Genomic DNA, 19,795 nt, shown 5'->3' on the forward strand with positions numbered 1-19,795 from the left:
TTGTATCTGTAATCAGTGATCCCTGATGGTTGGGCTTTCTGAGCATTTTTGTTCTTTTTCATGACCTTTAAGCTCTCTTCTAGTACTTTAATAGAGGTGTTTGGCTTTTCCTGTGTTTGCCTCTACTTTCAAGAGCACAGGAAGAGTGTCTAGCATGGTCATCAGAAACAATTTAGCATCTGGTGTTTTGTTTTCTTTCTTTGGCCAGCTTTGGTGGTATTATGTGTAAAAAAAAAAAAATGCTAAAGAAGCCCTGGGGTCAAAAATCTAATGAATTGCCTAGGAGTAAATGACCAGTTTGGAGGAATGAATGAACTTTCTGACATTCTGTAGATAGACATTTTTACCTGGATTTTTAGTGTGACTTATTGAGTGAATGTAGAGGTGTGTCTTTTCAGAGGGTGAACACAGTCTTAGACTTTGTTGGTTGACAGGCGAAGCTTACATCCTGGGAAGGAAATCATATGAAGGAGGAGAAAGGATTTTAGAAGGAAGTCAAGAGAAGTAATACACTCCTCTGACTCGGCCATTTTATTTAGTCAGAAAAATCACATGATCTCTCTTCACCTTGAACAATAAATTTGTGTGATAACTGAATTTAATTCATCAGTTTCTAAGGTTTCTCTATCCTCAAAGAGGCCAAAATCACAGGCCGTTGCCTCTGGGACACTCAGGCCATATCCTGAACTGGGCTTGGTTCTTTTCTTGAAGATTCCCTACCTCATTGTGAAGAGGGTGGCCATTGGTGTTGGTCATATCTAATTTTAAATGCCACCTGTACTGCATAAACAGTGTGATATTAAGGAGGTCACTTAAACATCCTAGTCTCAGCTTCTTTATCCATTAAATGGGAATGAAAGTTACATCTATAGAGTATTTTGAAATTTAATAAGACAACTCATTGCAGGATTATTCTCAGGCATAGTGCCTAGGAAACCATTAAGCATGCTATCTTGTTATTGAGAACAGACATTCTACCTTTTATCTTAGACTAACTCAGTTATCTCTTCCTTTCAGCTGTGTTTTACTGGAATGGGTTCATTAACTGTGCTATGAATGCTTTAAGAAAACATGACTCTCATGCAAATATGGAATGAATACCTGTCAAATTTAGTTGGCTCTGTAATGAGGGACCCAGTAAAATGGTAAAGCTGACTGAGAGAAGCAGAGGAGAAGAAGAAATATGTAGTTCAGACCACAGTACTTTCCTAAACTTGAGACAAATTGGTTAATGTCATGGGGAACTATAACCACAACCTTTAATCTTCTCTTCTTGACATTTGCAGTTCTACCATGTTAACCTACAGTTATAAAATTCTTTACGTAGGCCTGTGAAACACTATTCTTATATGACATTGTAAAGATACGCAGGTTCCTTTTTGCTTTTTCCAGGTTTGGGGTAATTTTTCTAAATGGTTATAATAAGACCACAACCTAAGTATTATTTATCGTAGAAAAAGATTAAACGGGGTATATTATTCTAGTATATAAGTATCTCTTTTCTACCTAAACTTATAATAGATACTAGGTCCACCCATAATTATCTTTTCATAATGTTTCATTAAAGAGGCTACGTGGATATTTAGGAAAAAAACAATTTGCAATGCTGAGGAAGGAGGGCAACCATCATTTAACAAGTACTTTTACAGGCCCTAGATCATATAAAGGGCATTATACACATTTTAGTTTAATCTCCAAACAATCCTGTGAGGTAGGTATTATTATTCCACTCCAAAATAGGTAAATGGGTCTCAGTGAAGTTAAATAATTTAATCAATGTTATATAGTCAGATTTTCCTGTGCCCTGTTATAGTAACTCTCCTAAATTTTAGAGTACGTATCTAGCTAAATACACAGATGATGGGTCTAGTTTTGCTTATGTGATAAAGCATGGTCCTTTTCCTATGAAGAGATTTACCCTTTTGAAACTGCCTGAGATAAGTGGCCTTTCTGTCCCCTACATATTGGATTAAAACGTGTTTGCAAGAGAAGTAAAACCTCAGCAATCATTTGGTTTAGTTCTGTATAGCCTCCCCTCAAACTGTCTTCTTTGTAACTTATTTATCTTTCTTTTCTGTCTTCTGGTCCCCAATGTGTCTGTAGGTGGGCTGGATCCTTTCCATCCTGGATGAGCTGCAGCTGAGCCCCCAGCCTCCTGTAGGGGTCCTTCCTCTGGGGACTGGCAATGACCTGGCTCGAACTCTCAACTGGGGCGGGGTAAGCATCACTCTCAGAGGCTGCCCCTACCACAGGAGCAGACAGCATCCCTGGATCCCCCACATGCTTGGGAAGATTCTTAGAGGGAGGCATGATGCTGTTGGTGCCCAAGAGATGAGTTAGAAATGGGAGTCAAAGTACCCATGACCCTGATTTTATTTGGTAGCTTCTTCACTTTAAACTTACCATCAGCTAGAGGGAAGGGAAAGTTCAGAATGAGGAAAATGTGTGGTCAAAACACAGGGGTGGGGTATTAAGAGGTGCCTACTAGGACATAGTGTCGGGGGGTTGGTCTCCAGTCCTTACAAATTTGAATTAATCCTGCTCTCAGCCCTGGTTAGAATAACAAATAAGATTTAGATCTACGGTCCTACTTTTGGGCAGTAAAATCCTTACCTTATGGCTTTTTTGAGCATGGGTTTTTTTTCTGATCAGTGTTATCATGGCTTTGGCTATACAGGTATTCGACTCTCCTTCCCAATATGGAGCATCTTAAGGCAAGTGTGGGGGGAAGTAGTTCTCTTGTCACTAACTGGCCATCCTATTGTTATTGTTTGATTGAGTAGTACTAAGATATTAAGAAGGCACAAGATACTAACGTATACCGCCATACATACCTACCTTTTACCTACTCACATAAGTCTCCATCTCATATGAAAATGATCTTCAGCAGACATTAATCTGGCCTTTGGGTACATTAACCTTTTATAGAATTTCATTTTGCTTTGTGGTTTATAGTCAGCAATATGTAAGTAAATATATTCATATGCAGCAACTAAGGGATTATCAGTGCTCATTTCTCACATCCCAATTAGCTTCACATATTAATAATCACATTGTCCACAATGCATCCAGGAGGAATGAGTAGCTCCCTAAGAGGTTCCTCAGTCTGATTTGCCTCAGGTCACAGAAGGATGGTGGACTGAGACACCACCAGGGAGGGGTGACTGAGATGGAATGATAGTAGGAGAAACTGATTGATTGGAATCCTGACTTGATTCTTCCTTTTCTACACACATTTGTTCTGTGTACCCCTGAATTGCTCTAGTAAGTGGAATGAAAGTCCTATTTTTTACTCCAATAAAAACAGCCCTCCAGCATGACCCTCAATGCCCACCACTGGCTCTTGGTGCTGGGAAAAAAAATTATTTTTCAGCTTAAATCAGTGAGAGTGAGTGTTTTAAGTCCCTTGCCTATAGGTGTTGCCTGATGTTTTAATACCTGGAGAAAAGCAGCTTGCTCTCCCAGCCTGGCTAACATCAAAATAAGCAGAGCCATAGCAGAAGGACCCTTCTTTGCATGCTGTAGGATCAGAGGCGTTGCTTCATTCCCCACAGCAATGGGTGTCTTCTTTGATTTTGTCCTCAGGGTTACACAGATGAGCCGGTCTCTAAGATCCTATGCCAGGTGGAGGACGGGACCATTGTACAGCTAGATCGCTGGAACCTCCATGTGGAAAGGAACCCAGACTTGCCTCCAGAAGAGCTTGAAGATGGCGTATGTAAGGTTAGAGAGTCCTTCCTTCAGCAGAAAGGAGCCCCAGAGCATCTTCCTAAGTCACAGGAAACACATTTCTGGCTGTAGAGTCCTGGGCTGATTCCTTCCTATAACAGGGCAGCATTTGAGTTCCTGTCTCCCGGGGCTGTGAGAGTAATAGCACCACCCCCACGGAACCTGCCCCGTGGACCCTCTTTAAAGACTCAGATTTCATGCTTGCTTCCAGAGCTTAGGAAGTTGTCTTTAACTTTCACACTAGCAAGGCATGAATCCCCTATTTTAATCATCCAAGTTAATTGTAAACAACTTATGAGAAGATGGAATATGTACGTGTTCCAAAGCATCAAGCATATGGTCCTTTCAGTGGAAAGAAAACCTCCTGAGATGTCTGGCCTGATATCAAATATTCCTTATGTGTAGGAGGTTTGAACTAAGCCAATTTCTTCACCTGGTTGGGAGTTGAAGATGCCTAAATAAATGCTTTGCCTCAGTGTTTTCTTCTAGTTACTGAGCTTTCAGTTCAAGCCAAACCAAGGGCCTATATTTATAGATAGTGCTGTTGTGCATCTTCCCTAGAACATCTGGTTCTGAGTTCTGGCCTCAATTTCTGTTAAATTTTGTGGTTTACCGAGAAGATGCTTTCTCTGTGTTACTTTCCACTTGTCTTCTATGATAGTGTTTTCAGACTTTTGTATGTGCAAGAATTTCCAGGTGTATGTTAGAGGCAAGATTTCAGAGCTCACTCACCAGGCATCCTGATGAATTAAATGTGGGGAGAAGGCCCAGGCATCTACACTTGAAACAGCATCCCTGCTATGTTGTACCCTGCCATTGATGAGGCCAAGATTTCATGGGTCTTTCAGCCTTAAAGTAGACTGAACGCCACATCATTTAGGCCAAGTCCATTCATTCAGTAGCACCATGATCCTGACCAATTGTGATAGGTGCTTTCAAGTTTCTTATTTGGTTAAAATATGTTTCACCTTGTCTTCCTAGTTTTTTCACCTAAAATTGTGATTCTGTATTTAATAAAGTTTCTAGTACATACCATGACTGCTCCGTTGAATCAAATGTCCCTTATGTATAGGAGGTTTTAGCTAAGCTGAGTTCATTATGTATAATTGAGTGTATAATGTAATGATGCAGTTTAAACAACAAGGATGTAATCCTTTTTGGGGGGAACGGGTTACCAGGGATTGAACTCAGGGGCACTTGACCACTGAGCCAGAAATATAATACTTTTAACAGATGTATTTATTTGAACTTATAGAAATTGGATAGAAAATAGTTAAAATAGAAAGAAGAGTTACCACATGAAAAATTTAAGGCCCTTCTACCAAATTTGGAATGGTTTGGCCTATAACTGAAGTCCACATTTAATTCTCTTCCCAACAGTTTAAGAAATGGAAAGACTTCTCCATGTAGCCAGGGAACATCAGTACAGATAATTAAAGGGCTTTGGAAATTGAGTTTTGAGGAGATGTGTAGGAAAATAGGGGCACATTTTCTTGGAAAATATGAATAGCTTAAAAATAAGTTAAATTGGGACATTATTTAGGGGGATTGTGACCAGATGTTTTCCTTAACCATCAGTGGATGCTAAGACATGGGTTAGAATTGTAGCCAAAAGGACATAAATGGCAGAGGAGGAGAACATGTGTGTGGTTTTGGCAGGATTGCCAGACTGTCCTCACTTAGAACTGATATTTTAAGTACAGGAACTGGACATTCTCAAATATGAAGCCAGGAGAGACAGACATGATTTTGGCCTTGTTCTATGTGTGTAATTTCTCTCTTGGCTCTCCAGTTAGTGAAAACCATTTCTAGGGGTTCAGTTAGCCTCTGGGTCATTATAGGCTCAGATTCTGAGGCTTGCATGTGGGGTCCTTCCTTACTTCCATTAGAGACCCAGGCAATCTAAGGTCTTTCTTTCTGCATTGGTATCTCTCTTGCTCTTTCTCTCTTATTTTGTTTTCCCAGTAGTAAGACATAAAATCTTATAGATTGTGATTGTGAGGCCTGTGAAGCCATGCAATAAGCTTACTTTTGAAACCATGAGGGTTAAAACGCTTACTTCTGATAATAGAGAGGTGCAGTTCAGCTTGGGACACAACCCTGATAATTAACTGTGAATTTGACCTCTCTTTATTTACTTTAATGTTTATCTTTCAGTTTCCCATGTTGCATTTTTCTACCTGTTCTAACACTTAACCAAATCTTTAACATGATATAGATTTCACAATTTTTAACATGGGGTTTTAGACTGTTTAGCTTTCTTCTTTACCAACTTGAAGCAGGAGCAGCCAGGGCCCCAAAGGCTGTGGGCAGGATAGTTAAGCTAACGTGTGTTTCTGTGTGGGTGTTTGTAGACTTCAGTCATATCAAAGATGCAGGCTTGATAAACTAAATGGGAATCCGAATTTTGCTGGTGTATGTACATATGTATATACATATCATATGCATGTATCATATATCATATATATGTATCATACACACACACTTGGGTGTTTATCTTCCCTTTACATCAACAATGCCTGAATGATTTTCACTGTCTTATTTCTTTTATGAGTTTTGTCATAAAAATTATTTTTAAAGATAGGGTATAAACAGATTATATATTGTTCATTTTAAGTTACAATATTCATATGCTGAATATGAACTCTTGAAAAAAGTGTATCCACTGATTAGGTCCGTTAGACATTATCCTTACAATTGAATTGGCTTTCCAAGTTTGCTTAGTGAACTGATCTTTATAGCTATCACAGATGTGTACCCTGAGATTAACAAGTTTCAGTTATTGCAACATGTGTGAGAGTGATTCTTATTTAATAATTGATATCTACAGCTCTTATTCCTTATACAATTTATAATTCTTGAGTTAGTTACTTGATTTGGACTTTCATGAAAGAATTAATTCAAGAACCCTACTCTTTCTACCTGCTTTGGGTTGTGGCTGATTTCTCCCAGGGACTGGCCCCAGAACTAAGTAACTGGCATTAGATTTTATTTTCTCTTTCTAACCAGCTACGTACAGTTTACCTCTGTCTTTGTTTATCATTGCAGCTTCCTCTGAATGTTTTCAATAATTACTTCAGCCTTGGATTTGATGCTCATGTCACACTGGAGTTCCATGAATCCAGAGGTGAGGACAACGTCCCATTTCCATCTCCCAGGGAGGAAGTTCCCAGCAGGTGTTTTGCATGTTCCCTTTTGTTTACATATCACTTAAGTGTTTGCAGTGTGCTTCAGTATTGTTCCATTTTAACCTTCATGATGACCCTGGGAGCTAGTCCCAATGGGAAGTGGCTACAAGTGGGGCCCAGAGACCTAATTGTTTGGGGTCTCAGAGATACTAAAGTACCGGACTAAATGTACATTCCAGCTCTCAGGACTATTAACCTTTTACTTTGAATGGAAATTTTGAACTGAGTGAACTACTAAGATAAAGAGAGATGATTCCACCCAAGGGTACTCACAGCCTCACAAACCACAAGTGATTGAAGCTCCATAGGTCATTACCAGAGCCATTGAAAGATGACAGCAAAACAAAGAAGCAGCAGGCATGTAGATAACAGGGGCTACAGATAATTTGGACACCAAAAGTGTAATGGTGATTGAATTAGGGAGAAAGGTAGGTGATTCCCAGTGGATGAGACAGATGCGAATGAGGCAGCGGGGCAACTTCAAGTACTAAAAGAGATGGGGAACAAACAAAACAAGTTTTGAAAGAGAAGAAAGATGAAATAATGAAATGTGATGGAAATATTTCACTCAAATTTTCTTAAGCTATTCAGGGCTGAGAAAGTTTAGGATTTCTGTATATGCTTGGTAAACTCAAACAATCTCTTTTTTATTCTCTTGGTCTCTGTCAATCTCTTTCTCTCACTCTCTTCCTATGAATATAACTAAACTTTATGTCTATCGATGACTTATGTTGGTACCTGGTTTCTTGCAAATATATTTATATATCCCCAAAATAATGCCAGGAGGTAGGTAGCATTGAACTTTATTCAGAAACTTGGGAGGTGGAAGTCATAAATGAGGAATTACTTTACTTCTTTACCTCAAGGTTCTGCAGAGCTCAAGTAGTTTTAAACCATAGAATTTGAAATACAGGGTCCTATAAGCTAGAATTGAAAACTTCACATTCTGGCAATAAGGTTAAAAAAAAAAAAATTCTGATAATGCTCCTAGGACTAAAATGTCCAGGGTGGAGCTATTCAGACTGTTAGAATACAAATTGCAGCCAAAGTACAGATCTAGAAAGTCCCTCATAGAGTTCAGGCATTTTGGTAGACCTTGGCCTTTCTGGTTTCATGAGGCATTGAGGGGAGAGTCTCTTTAGGAGTCATATTCTATGCCAGAAAAGAGCGATACTCAAGCCAGAGTTTGGTCTTCTCTGATTAACTGGAAAATCACACAGAAAGGATGTTTGATAAAAGAATCTTAAATATCCCAAATCAGAAGCACCTTTGCCCTCCCACATCCTGCTATGGACAAGTCTTGGAGATGTGGTAGTAAGAGGCATCTACATAAGGCCACATTATCACCTATTGTTCTTCCTATGTTTATGGAGACTTCATTTGGAAAGTAAATGGGACATTTCACTTTTTATTTCTTGGCCCATTTTTTTCCTTTCACATTTTTTATGAGACTGGACCTAGCCTTCTTAATAAGATTCCCAAGTTCCTTAATAACACATATAAAAGAACAGAGTTTTCACTAATACACGAATTTCTCAAAATAGGCCTCCTGGCATGAAAAGAAATCTAAATGAGTAAGTAGCCCACAATGAGCCCATTTAAGTGAGTCTAATACTTAGTCTAATTATCCTGAAAGGTATCCTAATGATACACTTTTTTGTAGTTTGATGGAATTTCTATGCATAAAGTAAGAAGAGACCTGGGAGTGACACAAAGTAGAAAAACCAGGTTTATAAAAGAATTCTTTGGGGAAAAGTAATTTTTTTCTTCTTACTTTAAGCTATGGGACTCTTTAATTTTAAAGTAGATTATGCAAGTGTGTGTGTGTGTGTGTGTGTGTGTGTGTGTAAACATAGTTTAAATGAGTGATATTAAAAAACAATCAACTAAGGATTCCAAGCATTAATCTTTGAATACTTCAGTGCAAAGGCTTAGTGTAATTGTTTTATGTGATATGAAATGGAATTGCTAGCATTTTTCTTATATGCAAACCAGAGCCTTTGGAGGAAAACCAGGTACAAAGAGCTAATAAAGGAGAATTTTGTTGATTGAGAATAATAGATAAAATATTCATGAAGATGAGATTGAGATGGTGAAAATAAATGTCCATAATACAATAGAACTAAATTTTGTTGATACTCCAAGTATCAGAAATCTCAGTATTTATTAATATATATTTTTACTTTAAATTAAAAAAAATGTTTGCATGAAAAGTATAATTACTAAAGCTAGTTTTTAAACTGATTTCTGTTCATTTGGATTTCCCCCATATTTTTATCTGGTCAGTCAAGAAAATCTTAAGCTAAGCTACAGGAAAAAATGAAACATAAGTCAGGCCATTTTTCAACAGGGGTGGGGATGATTCATTCTTGTTGGTAGGGTGTGAGTGGCTGTTCTCAGACAAAGACTACTCAGAGATGAGACTTCAGACTGTTCTCAGACATAGTCATTCACAATATTAAGGTTTAATGATAAAACTTGTATAATTTACTATAAAATACCTGCAGGGTGATTCAAGTCTCAAGAGAGCCGTTCTGGAAAAAAATGATTCTGGATAAAATAACCTATTAGGTATTAGTCAAGAAATACAGTATTTTAAACTGGGAACTATGCCAATCTGTCTACACGCAGTAGTTTATAAATATAAATCTCATGAAGGAAGAATTTTTAAAAATGTAATTGCAGAAAGAATTTTTGGCATAAAGAAGAGAATAGCTCATCAAATGGACAGTTCTTAGCATAACTTATAGGCCATGTATTTCTTTTAGAAAGGACAATTAAAGTGCCATTTATTTTGAAACAGTTTATTGGTGTCATTACAATGCAAATGCTTTTAGAATTACTAGTAGAAAGTCCAGCAGGGAATATGCACAGTCTTAACATTTTGTTTGACTTTGTTTTTAAAGGCAGCAAATATTTGACAACTTGGGTTTTTAATATTTGATAACAAAGAAAGCATACTTCATTTGGTTGGAAACAGAGATGCTTATTCTCAAAGTGACCAAGGCACTCATGGTTGAATTTGTGCTACTCAAGTATCAAAAAGTGCAGTAATATGGAACAGAATTTGGAGAGGTAATAGGATTGATCATTTAATTGTCACTTGGGGTATTGCCCAGTACTTTCATCATTATTGTATTATCACAGTGCTTGAGGGAGTATATTGAAAATATTCCAATCTATTAATGTTTAACCTTGTTAACAATGATTATGGTTATCAGTGACAAAGTTAGGTCTCACTTTGTCAACCATGTGAATGAGATTGTTACTTTTTGGGTCTGGATATTAAATACATCAAACTTCTAGCCTGAGATTGGATGCTTGCATTTTATTGCCTCATTGACATTATCATTCAGAGGAGTTGAACCTTATGCTACAAGGTCAAGGAAACGCAATTATGTCTCTGGAGGAGGCAGTATTTAAATTTGATTTAGGATTTACTATTTTCACTGAATATACAGAGACTTGCAGATCAGCACCTTTCAAAGGATTGTCAATGTCTTATGACTCATTTCATAGGAAACAGTCATATTTTTCTAAAAAGGTGTTCCTTGCAGTGGTTTGCTAAATTCCATCACTGTTGTCACTTCAAGGGACACGCTGCATGTCTTTTGTCCAGGCACTGAAGCTGAAGTGCAGTGTGCCCTGGAGAAATTCACTGCCTGCAGTCTCTGTCTGAAACTTTCTTTTCCATCTTGAACTTCTGTGTGTCACCCACTTGTCATTCATGATTCAAGTATACCTCCCTCTGGAACACTTTCCTGATCACTCTACCACTTCATCTCACAAAAATATCATCCATAGTAAAAAATTATGTTCTATTTTTCATTTTTCGACCTGTCACCTCTACTCTGAACTTCATGAGGGTAAAAGACCACATTTTTATTTTCATATTCCCAGTTCACAGCCCAATGGCTATCTCCATTAGTATTTGTTGCAGTAACAGAATGTTTGATTGCAGGACAGCTCCCACTGATAAAAGATAAATAGTAGAAGAAGGTACATATAGTGAAGGCAATGCTAGTTATAGAGGCCATAAATAATATGGGAGTTCAGCAGGACTATTGACAGAGGAAGAATATGGGGTAAATTTTCAGAAAGTATAGATGGAAATATGCCTGGGAGATGAAAGAAGAGTATGATATAGACAAGAAATGAAGTTGATGAGAGCATTTCAGACAGGAGAAAAAAGTACAGAGACAATGAACTTGTCGTAGGGATGGGTTCAATGAGCAATTAATACACAATAACATTTTTATGATATTAGAAAAATGATGATAAAGTCCATAAAAATATTTTTCCTTAAGGTGAGATGATGTTGGAAAAAATGAAAGATTTTTTTAGTGCATACAATTTGAATCTAGGATGGTGATGTTACCATAGGCACAGGTTATGGAGTCATTGAACTGAAGTTTTAAAATGAAATAAATATCCAATGGAGAGAATATGGAAGTTGTGTGAGGCATATGAGGTTCAAATTGCCTGTTGATTTTTACAAATACAGTTTTGCATTTGCAAATACCTCATGAATATGTCTCAGGAAAACTGAATTTGGTATGCATTTCAGTAAAGATGTTGGAAATAGAGTAAAGAAAAAGTATGGTAAAGATATGCATACTCAATTTATATGTGTGCTTGAACAAGTTTTTAAGATCTGTAGGTGAAAGCCCCAGTTTGAATTATGAGTTAGGGAGACTTCCTTGTCAATGTACGAGCTGGCATAAATGAATGTGCATGTAGGTAACATGAGTAATAATCCAATTCTGAAAACTTGGAAATGTATTTTACCATGTGGAGTCTCTGTTCTCAGTATCTGTGTTTACAGTTGTCTTTTCACCTCACCTTTAGGTTGAGCTGCTTTTCTCTTTGAGTATCTCATCAAAGGCAATTTGGGCTAAGATTAGTTGAAGCAAGTGTGCATGCAGCTTTTTTAACCAGTGTTTTAGTCAGCTGTTCCCCTGCTGTGATGAAGAGATCTAACCAGAAGGATTGTAGAAAAGGAAAAGTTTGAGGGCTCAGGATTTCAGAGGTCTCCATCCATGGATAGCAGGCTCCATTTCTTGGGGCTTGAGGTGAGGCAGAACATCATGGTGGAAGAGTGTGGCAAAAGGAAGCAGCTCACATGCTGATCAGAAAGCAGATATATATATATATATATATATATATATATATATATATATATAGAGAGAGAGAGAGAGAGAGAGAGAGAGAGAGAGGAGAGAGATCTTTGTTTACCAGATACAAATATATATCCCAAAGCCACTTCCCCAATGCCCCACCTCCTCAAGCCACACCCCACCCGCCTTCAGTCACTACTCAATTAATCAAGGTGATCAATTTACTGATTAGGTTAAGACTCTCATAACTCAATCATTTTTTTCTCTGAACCTTCTTGCATTATTTTCATGTGAGCTTTTGGAGGATACCACATCCAAACCATAACAACTAGTCCTTATGCATTTTAAAGCAGTGAATTATATCAGATGACAGAAGTCTTATACATTTTATATTTATTTTAAAAAATCTAAGATTACAAGGGCGCATTTATGTCACTATAAATACATAATACATATTTTGTTTTATATTGTATACATTCAGAAATATAAATAAACATACACGATCACTTTTTGACTACTTATTCTATATTTCAATGTGATTTGAATTTTTTTAATCCAAAAATGAAGAACATAGGATTGCTTGTCTTTTGTTTCACATACTGGGTTTTATAATATATAGGTAGAACTGAATTTACATGAGTAGTGCCAAAGAGTAGCATCTTGACATGCCTCTGCAGGGGTATGGTTTCATGATTCCACTTTTATGTGCTGTTCTATGGAGTAGTCTGTTACCTGGGAGATTTCACTCCTAAATTTTGGTCACTGGGCTTCGCATGTTCACAAGTTTGGAATATCAGAATGTTGACTTTAAAATTATAATAATTGTGTGTTACTTAAGTATCTGAGAAGGTAAACCAATATGTGTTTCATAAGCCCTTCCATGAGCTTGGATTATTTGGACTCTTGGGTAACTTGATGCTGGGTGGAGATCTATGGTGACAGATGGATAACCCCTTGAATTCTTTACCTATATTCTTTCCTGGGAAATAACTATAGGGGGACAAAGGGATGGGGCTATTGTCTATAAGCTCCACAGAGGAAAGAAGTATATAGGAAATTGTGCTGTGAGCTAAGCAACCTTAGAGGTTGCAACAGTAATCATCTTTGAAAATGTCTATATATTTAAGGTGGCTAGGAATTTAGAAATGATCTATGTGTGGAAGGCAATTGCGATGTGACTATTTATACACCAGTCACCGTATGTCTTTGTAAGAGGAAAGCACTACAGGAACAAGGTGACTCATGTATTTTGGACTTCCTCTTTTCTTGAAGACACAGGTATTAGGAAGGCCATCATACTGGCTCAAATAGAACAGTCTATGGGCCTCATTTGCAAGGGCCATTAAAGGAGAAAGGGGAGAAAAGCTTATGAAGAGTAAACGAATAAACTCTGTAAACTGAGCTAATCTGCTTTTGTCAGGCCCTCCAAAGACCTAGAGGGTGATAACTGGACTGAAATAAATATTTGGAAGGAACTGAAAGCTATATCTGCAAGGCCAATCACAGACAAAAGCAGAGTTTTAGGATCCCCATTCTGATGGCTCCTGTCATGCTATTGTGTTGGATATAAGCATGCTGTTAATACGTTGAATCAATTGAATGGATTATACTCACAGCCCCATCATCATTACAAATGGATTATATCTGGAGCTAAATCATTTAGATGATTTAGATAATAAGATTTGGGAAATTTGAGCTAATGAGATTTAGATGAGATTTTCGGATTTTGAGTTGATGCTATAATGAGATGAGGTCTTTAGAGATCTTGGAGGGAATGAATATATTTTTCATATGAGAGGGATGTGGATTATGTGGCAGACAGTGGACAATGATTGTAGCATTTTGGCTTCCACAACCAGTTGTCATCTGGCTCTGTCAGCTGTGTTACCTTACATGGCAAAAGGACTTTGTGATGTGATGCAAGTTAATATATCAGGTGACTTTAAGGTAGGAAGAGAATTCTAGATTATCTGCATGGACACAACTAAAAACATGAGCTCTTCAAAGCAGAAGAGGAGAGCAAGTGGGGAAGTCATAATGATTCAGAGTGTGAAGACTTGATGTTCCATTGCTGACTTTGATGATGGAAGGGATCAGGAACCAGGGAATTCAGGAAGCCTCTAGAAGTGGGAATTAATCCTGGACACCATCCAGCAGTGAGAGAGAACTTCAGTCCTGCAACCCTAAGGAGATGGATTCTGCCAACAACCTGAATAAGCTTAGAAGTGAATCTTTCCCATGGCCCTCAATAAGGGTTCACCAGTATGACACCTTGATTTGGGTCTTATGAGACCCTGAACAGAGTACCCAGGAGAGCCTAGTCCAGAAGTTTGACCTGAAGAACTCTTAAGGAAATTAATGGATGTTGTTTTAAGTTGCCAAGTTTATAGTGATTTGTTGTGGCAGGGATAAAAAAAATTAATAAAGCTACCATTGGTGTTCAGTCACACTATGAACAGAATGAAGATCTGGATGAATCCAGTGAGTGCTTGGGCCTCGCTGTCTGACACCACTTCTTGCAGATGAGGAGAATGGGCAACCCAGGAATTGGAGCAGTGTATCAAGGATCCTCCCACTGTTGGAGTCTTGGGATATTTTGAGTATTGCTAGCCTTTCTTGAGGGTGGCCTTTCATGTTTATCTGAAAGCAACTAGCAGACACAACTTCCTGAAGGACCGGAGCTCTTACACTTTCTCTCTGACGCTTTCCCAATTCTTTATTCTTCCTTCTGTTTCTTGATGTAGTTGGAGTCCTCACTCTTGGTCCTCCCTGAAGGCATACCAGCTCCTGTGAATGCACACAGACAATCAACCATCCTAGCTCTTTTTAATAGCCAATGGGGAATTGCTGAATATTGTTGTCTGCAGGCTGTTCCTGACTTTCCTATGACCTGGCTTCCACTGGAAGTGTTCAAGCTCTAGGTCTAAGCTAAAACATCTCCAGCTGCCCCTTGTTTGTGAATCTGTTTGTTTTTTTTCTTGGAATAGCATAGATGTGGACATAGGAAAAGAATCCAGCTGTCAAGGCCATCAGGGTGTGTGTCATAGCATAATATGCAAATTTCTTGTCCTGGGACTAAGAGGATTCCCTTGAACCTTTTCTAACCTCACACCCAAAGCATAAGTGCAAATCTCCTACCTGTTTACCTTATGTCTCTAACACCTCTCTGAATGTGAGGTGTCTTGATGGATCTCTATTTTTAAATTCTTTTTTTTTTCTATTTTTAAATTCTTATTTCATGTTATTTAGTGACTTCACTAAATACATCTGAGGTGACTGTTTTCCTCAAGTGTGTGCATGAAATCACCAAAAACTCCACTTAGTTCTTAATTTTGTAATCATTTTGGGAGATCTTAAAGATAGAAATAGTCTGTCTTTTGAGAGGAAAAAGAAACTATTCTTTAAAAAGAAATATTTTTTTTCAGTTTTTCAGCTTCTGGAAAAACCTCATTGCAATATAAATATTTTCAAACCATAAATTATAAAATGAATAAATGTTAATAGTTGACAGATGATTCACTTAATAGCTATGGGCATCAATGCCCTGAAAAAGTTCTGTGCCAGCATTGTGGCTGCTGTTTTCCCTTGCCTGTAGCTTGCTTAATAGCTGGGCCTGAGTTGTTGTTGTTGTTTCTTTTTTAATTAGGGTCTATGTACTCATGATAAATTGCACAGTAAAAAGTTTCTCATTTTACCTCTGGTTTCATAAAGCGAGACTGTTAATGTAAAGGTACATGCAAATGGTACCCAGGTAAATCTGATTCAAAAATAGATAAAAAATGACATGTTGTTCAATAGCCACATTTACCTGCACTAGACCTAAAATGTGAAAATGGTTTATTCTCAGGCCAAGCATGGGAAATCAGGATGCAGATCAATTAATGCCATTTTCATCTTCTTTTTGTTTAATGTATAAATGAGTCTTCATTTCATTTTGTTTCTAGGGTTAGAGAACTTAGAACAGAGTATAGAAAAGCTTTGATATACAGAAACTGTATATCAATGAAGACAGCTCTCCAGGACCAATCTATGAAAGTTTGTAACTCTCAACTTGTTTTCCGTGTCATGTGCTACCATGATGATACAATAATCATGAAAATAATCTAAGAATCATTTGTCTAGGATTATTTCTTGAGGTCCTGGGCATGTTGTTTGGTCTTGGAGAGTGAACTCTGTTACTCTTCAGGGTGATGGCTGGGGATTGGCATTCACAAACACGGTTAGTTTCAGCTTGTCATCCTGCTACCTATCGAGAAATGACTGGGAGAAAGACCTAGACTAAGAAGGAAATGATGGATGTCTGGAATAAAATAGTAGAAGGCCGAATGTGGATAGTAGTTTCTTTTAGAATGTCTTAAAACTTTATTGGAGAAAAACATTTGAGAAAATTATAGTTAATTTGGGGATTTTATAATCCCTTGAATTCACATGAAAATTCTGATACACATTTTTGTTTCATCTTTTGGGGTCTTCAAACTTTATAGCATACAGAGGCAAAATCCAAATTAAAATCATTTTTAGTCAGGGCCTTTGCTGTAATAAGCCAAGTCCATTTAGTAGACCATCTGTGTGTGTGTGTGTGTGTGTGTGTGTATTCTCCATCAAAACAAATAATTTTCCAAGGCTTGTGACAAGCAAGAACAGATGGTAGTGCAGAAATTTTATAAAAGCAAACTCTCCATTAATTTTTATCTAAATTCTCCATATTTGATTACATTTGGAAGTTGTGTATATAGTTTATGGAAGCGATGTCCTGTAGAAGTCAATGAAAATAATCACCTCTTTACCTCCTATCATCTTTCCCTATCATCTCTGCCCCAAATTCCTGCCAACCTGCTATTTGGAAGAGTCCAGAGTGTCGCAAGCTTTAATATTCATGAGACTCACCACCATTTCTAGTCTCTGCATGCAGACATTCTAATTTAGTAGGTTTAGGTAGGAACTAATGATTTGCATTTATAACAAGCTGCCAGTTTGCTCTGATGTTGCCAGTTTGGAGCTAAACTTTTGTAGCACTGGGCCACTGTATTTCCCTGAAGCCTAGGGAAAGATAATTAAAAAAACAAAAACAAACAAACAAACAAAAAAAACCCAAAACTGCTCAAGGATCTTTTGGCCTTATAGATTATAGGTAGGTCTGGGGGTAAAACTGCTAATCTCTAATGAGGTGCCTATAACAAAACTACCTCTCCTCTTTCACAGAGGCAAATCCAGAGAAATTCAATAGTCGTTTTCGAAATAAAATGTTTTATGCAGGGGTAAGTACATATTTCATTTTATAATCATTATATATTATTTAATATTAATTCAATGACACTAACTATATTAAAATTATAACATATCTCAGACATTATTATCTTTCTCTATATAATTACTATTTAATGTCTTCATTTAAGAATGAAAGTAATGGTGTGTTTTTTAAGTTTGTTATCAGAAAGGGAGTTGATATTTATCAACTCTGAATTTTAAAGATGCAAGGCTTCATGCTGTATAAGAGAGGGTGATATTCAGGGAGGCATATGGAAAACATCAAAACCAATGTAAGGAGTGGGGAAATCAGACAGGTAGTTGGAAAACTGTATCGACAGACTGAAAAATGTATAAAGAGTCTTAGATTAGAATGTCATTTTCACATGTACACATTGATGTTTGGATAAGAAACTGACAAATTGACAGAACATGGGAAGAATTTCATGGAAGCAGATACGAAATTAAAGGAAAACCCTTCTTTTCCTCCTCGGGAAATAGTCATCCAAAATATTAATTAAGAAAGTACAGTTTATTCCACTGCATAGAGGGAGTCAAAATAAAAGAGGTAAAGCAGGGCATTCTCAGTGGCAATGCTAAAGATTATTTTAGCATCTAACAGACCAGTAGGACAGTCAGGGAGGACAGCCAAAGTCATCTTCACACTGACCCTTGGAATTATCCAGTTTTTCACCCTCTTTCTGTAGTCTTAAATTTTACTAGAGATTATAGTTTGAAAAACAAAAAGAAATATTTCAACTTGATAATCATTTTCCTGCTTTACTGTGGATTCAGCAAAAGGAGAACTTGTTATATATTTTTGTATAATTTGGAATCATTGGGAACTGTCTATAATATGAAAGTGGGATATGGAAAAACCATGTAACTAAGTTTTTTGTTTTTCCCCTTCTGATGTATAGGCAGCTTTTTCTGATTTCCTACAGAGAAGTTCTAGAGATCTATCCAAACATGTTAAAGTTGTTGTAAGTATTGAATATGTCAGTTCATTTTTTTTGCCTGTGAATATGAATGTCACAAGAAACAACTCCTAAATTACAGTGTCTGTGTGGATTAATCTCTTAGACTATGTGTGATTTAGAGATCACTTAGTGTGGTTCACTCAAGCAGTATTTATGAATACTTATCATGTCTTGGGCACTGGCTTAGTTGCTGGAATGAAGATGAATATAAAAACTGGTTTCATTCCTGAAGAAATTCACAGTCCAGTTATGGAGAAAGCCACTCAAATCACTGGAGCATAATGTAATAAAGTTATTCAATATACGTACAAGATGGTGGTATCACAAGGGGAAAAAAAGTAACCTTGAATATTATGGCATCAGGAAGACCTTCATCAAAGAAATGATGTTATCTGGCTCGTGAAGTGTAAACAAAAGCTCACCAAACAAATGTCCTTATTCTAGGACTGTCTGAGAGGACTCCATTTTAGAACAGGGCCTTCCCTGAATTTGTTATTTTGTGCTAACTTACCCATTAGGCTGGTCAGGTTCCTCACCGCTGAATGGAATTTTCATTTTATTTCTTTTTCTCTGTCCCAGGTTTAAGATATCTACTACTTGGAGGAAAAGGAGAGATAAATTTACCTTTTTCTAGGTGCTGCATTTTAAAACAGCTTAAAATTAGTTAAGAAAGACAAAATGTTTCTTATAGGAACCAAGTTAAGTAAATGGTTGGATGGATCTTTGTTGTGTGTAGTTGCATACATAAATGAAGAAAAGATAGAAGGAGAAAAATATAGAAATGGGGAAGGATGTGTAGTGACATAGTAAGGCTTGGATTTATCATGGCATAGGTGAAGAATATGTGATCAGAGAAACTGGAAAAAATATATGCATAAAAATAGAGAAAAACATGATATTAAGCTAATAATGATATAGAGGAATACAGCGGAGCATGAGAAGATACAAATAAAAATCTGTAATCATCAGTAAAGCACATATGAGACACGAATCTCCTAAATCAGTTAAATGGGAAATTAAGCCCATCACTCTGGTATTAACAAACCTTGGCATCACTTGCATGTGTTTTGGCTCTCATATGAGAAGTGTCTGTCAGTGATGGAGAATCTTGATAATTCAAATATTTCTTTCTTAAAACTAGATGGAAGAAATACACAAGTCCATTGTACTATGAAGATCTTTATTTTGATAAAACTATGGTTAATAAAGTTAAGTACCAGCAGCATTATATCAAACTGCCCATTTCTTCTTCTGCCTGCCATCCAGCCAAAAATGACCATCACTACCCTTCCAGTATTTTTTGCATTTAGAGGAACATTGACAGTGCCTGCCAAGAGAGCTAGTGAGTGCTGGGCATAAATTTTCGATCATAGCTGGGCAGTGGACACATTGAATGTCAGTAAACTGCTCAGGAGAGAGGACTGAAACCAATCTCTGCATATTTTCCTAATCACCAGAGTCTGTCTCTCTCTCTCTCTCTCTCTCTCTCTCTCTCTCTCTCTCTCTCTCTCTGGCAGTCCTCTTAATGATTGCT

At 37.2% G+C, this 19,795-nt stretch overlaps 1 protein-coding gene across 13 annotated transcripts in view; it reads left to right on the top strand.

Annotated features, from left to right (window-relative positions):
* The window catches only part of Dgki (diacylglycerol kinase iota), a 340,467-nt gene that overhangs the window by 160,080 nt on the left and 160,592 nt on the right, over nt 1-19,795 (top strand). For all 13 annotated transcript variants that reach the window (XM_048786882.1, XM_048786881.1, XM_048786888.1 and 10 more), the window contains 5 exons: nt 2,104-2,217; nt 3,586-3,723; nt 6,778-6,856; nt 17,237-17,292; nt 18,202-18,264. In XM_048786882.1, coding sequence (XP_048642839.1) covers nt 2,104-2,217; nt 3,586-3,723; nt 6,778-6,856; nt 17,237-17,292; nt 18,202-18,264 — 450 coding nt within the window. The remainder of the gene's footprint in view (nt 1-2,103; nt 2,218-3,585; nt 3,724-6,777; nt 6,857-17,236; nt 17,293-18,201; nt 18,265-19,795) is intronic.

This window comes from Marmota marmota, unplaced genomic scaffold, assembly GCF_001458135.2.
Source record: "Marmota marmota marmota unplaced genomic scaffold, marMar, whole genome shotgun sequence".
Classification (NCBI taxonomy): Eukaryota; Metazoa; Chordata; class Mammalia; order Rodentia; family Sciuridae; genus Marmota; species Marmota marmota.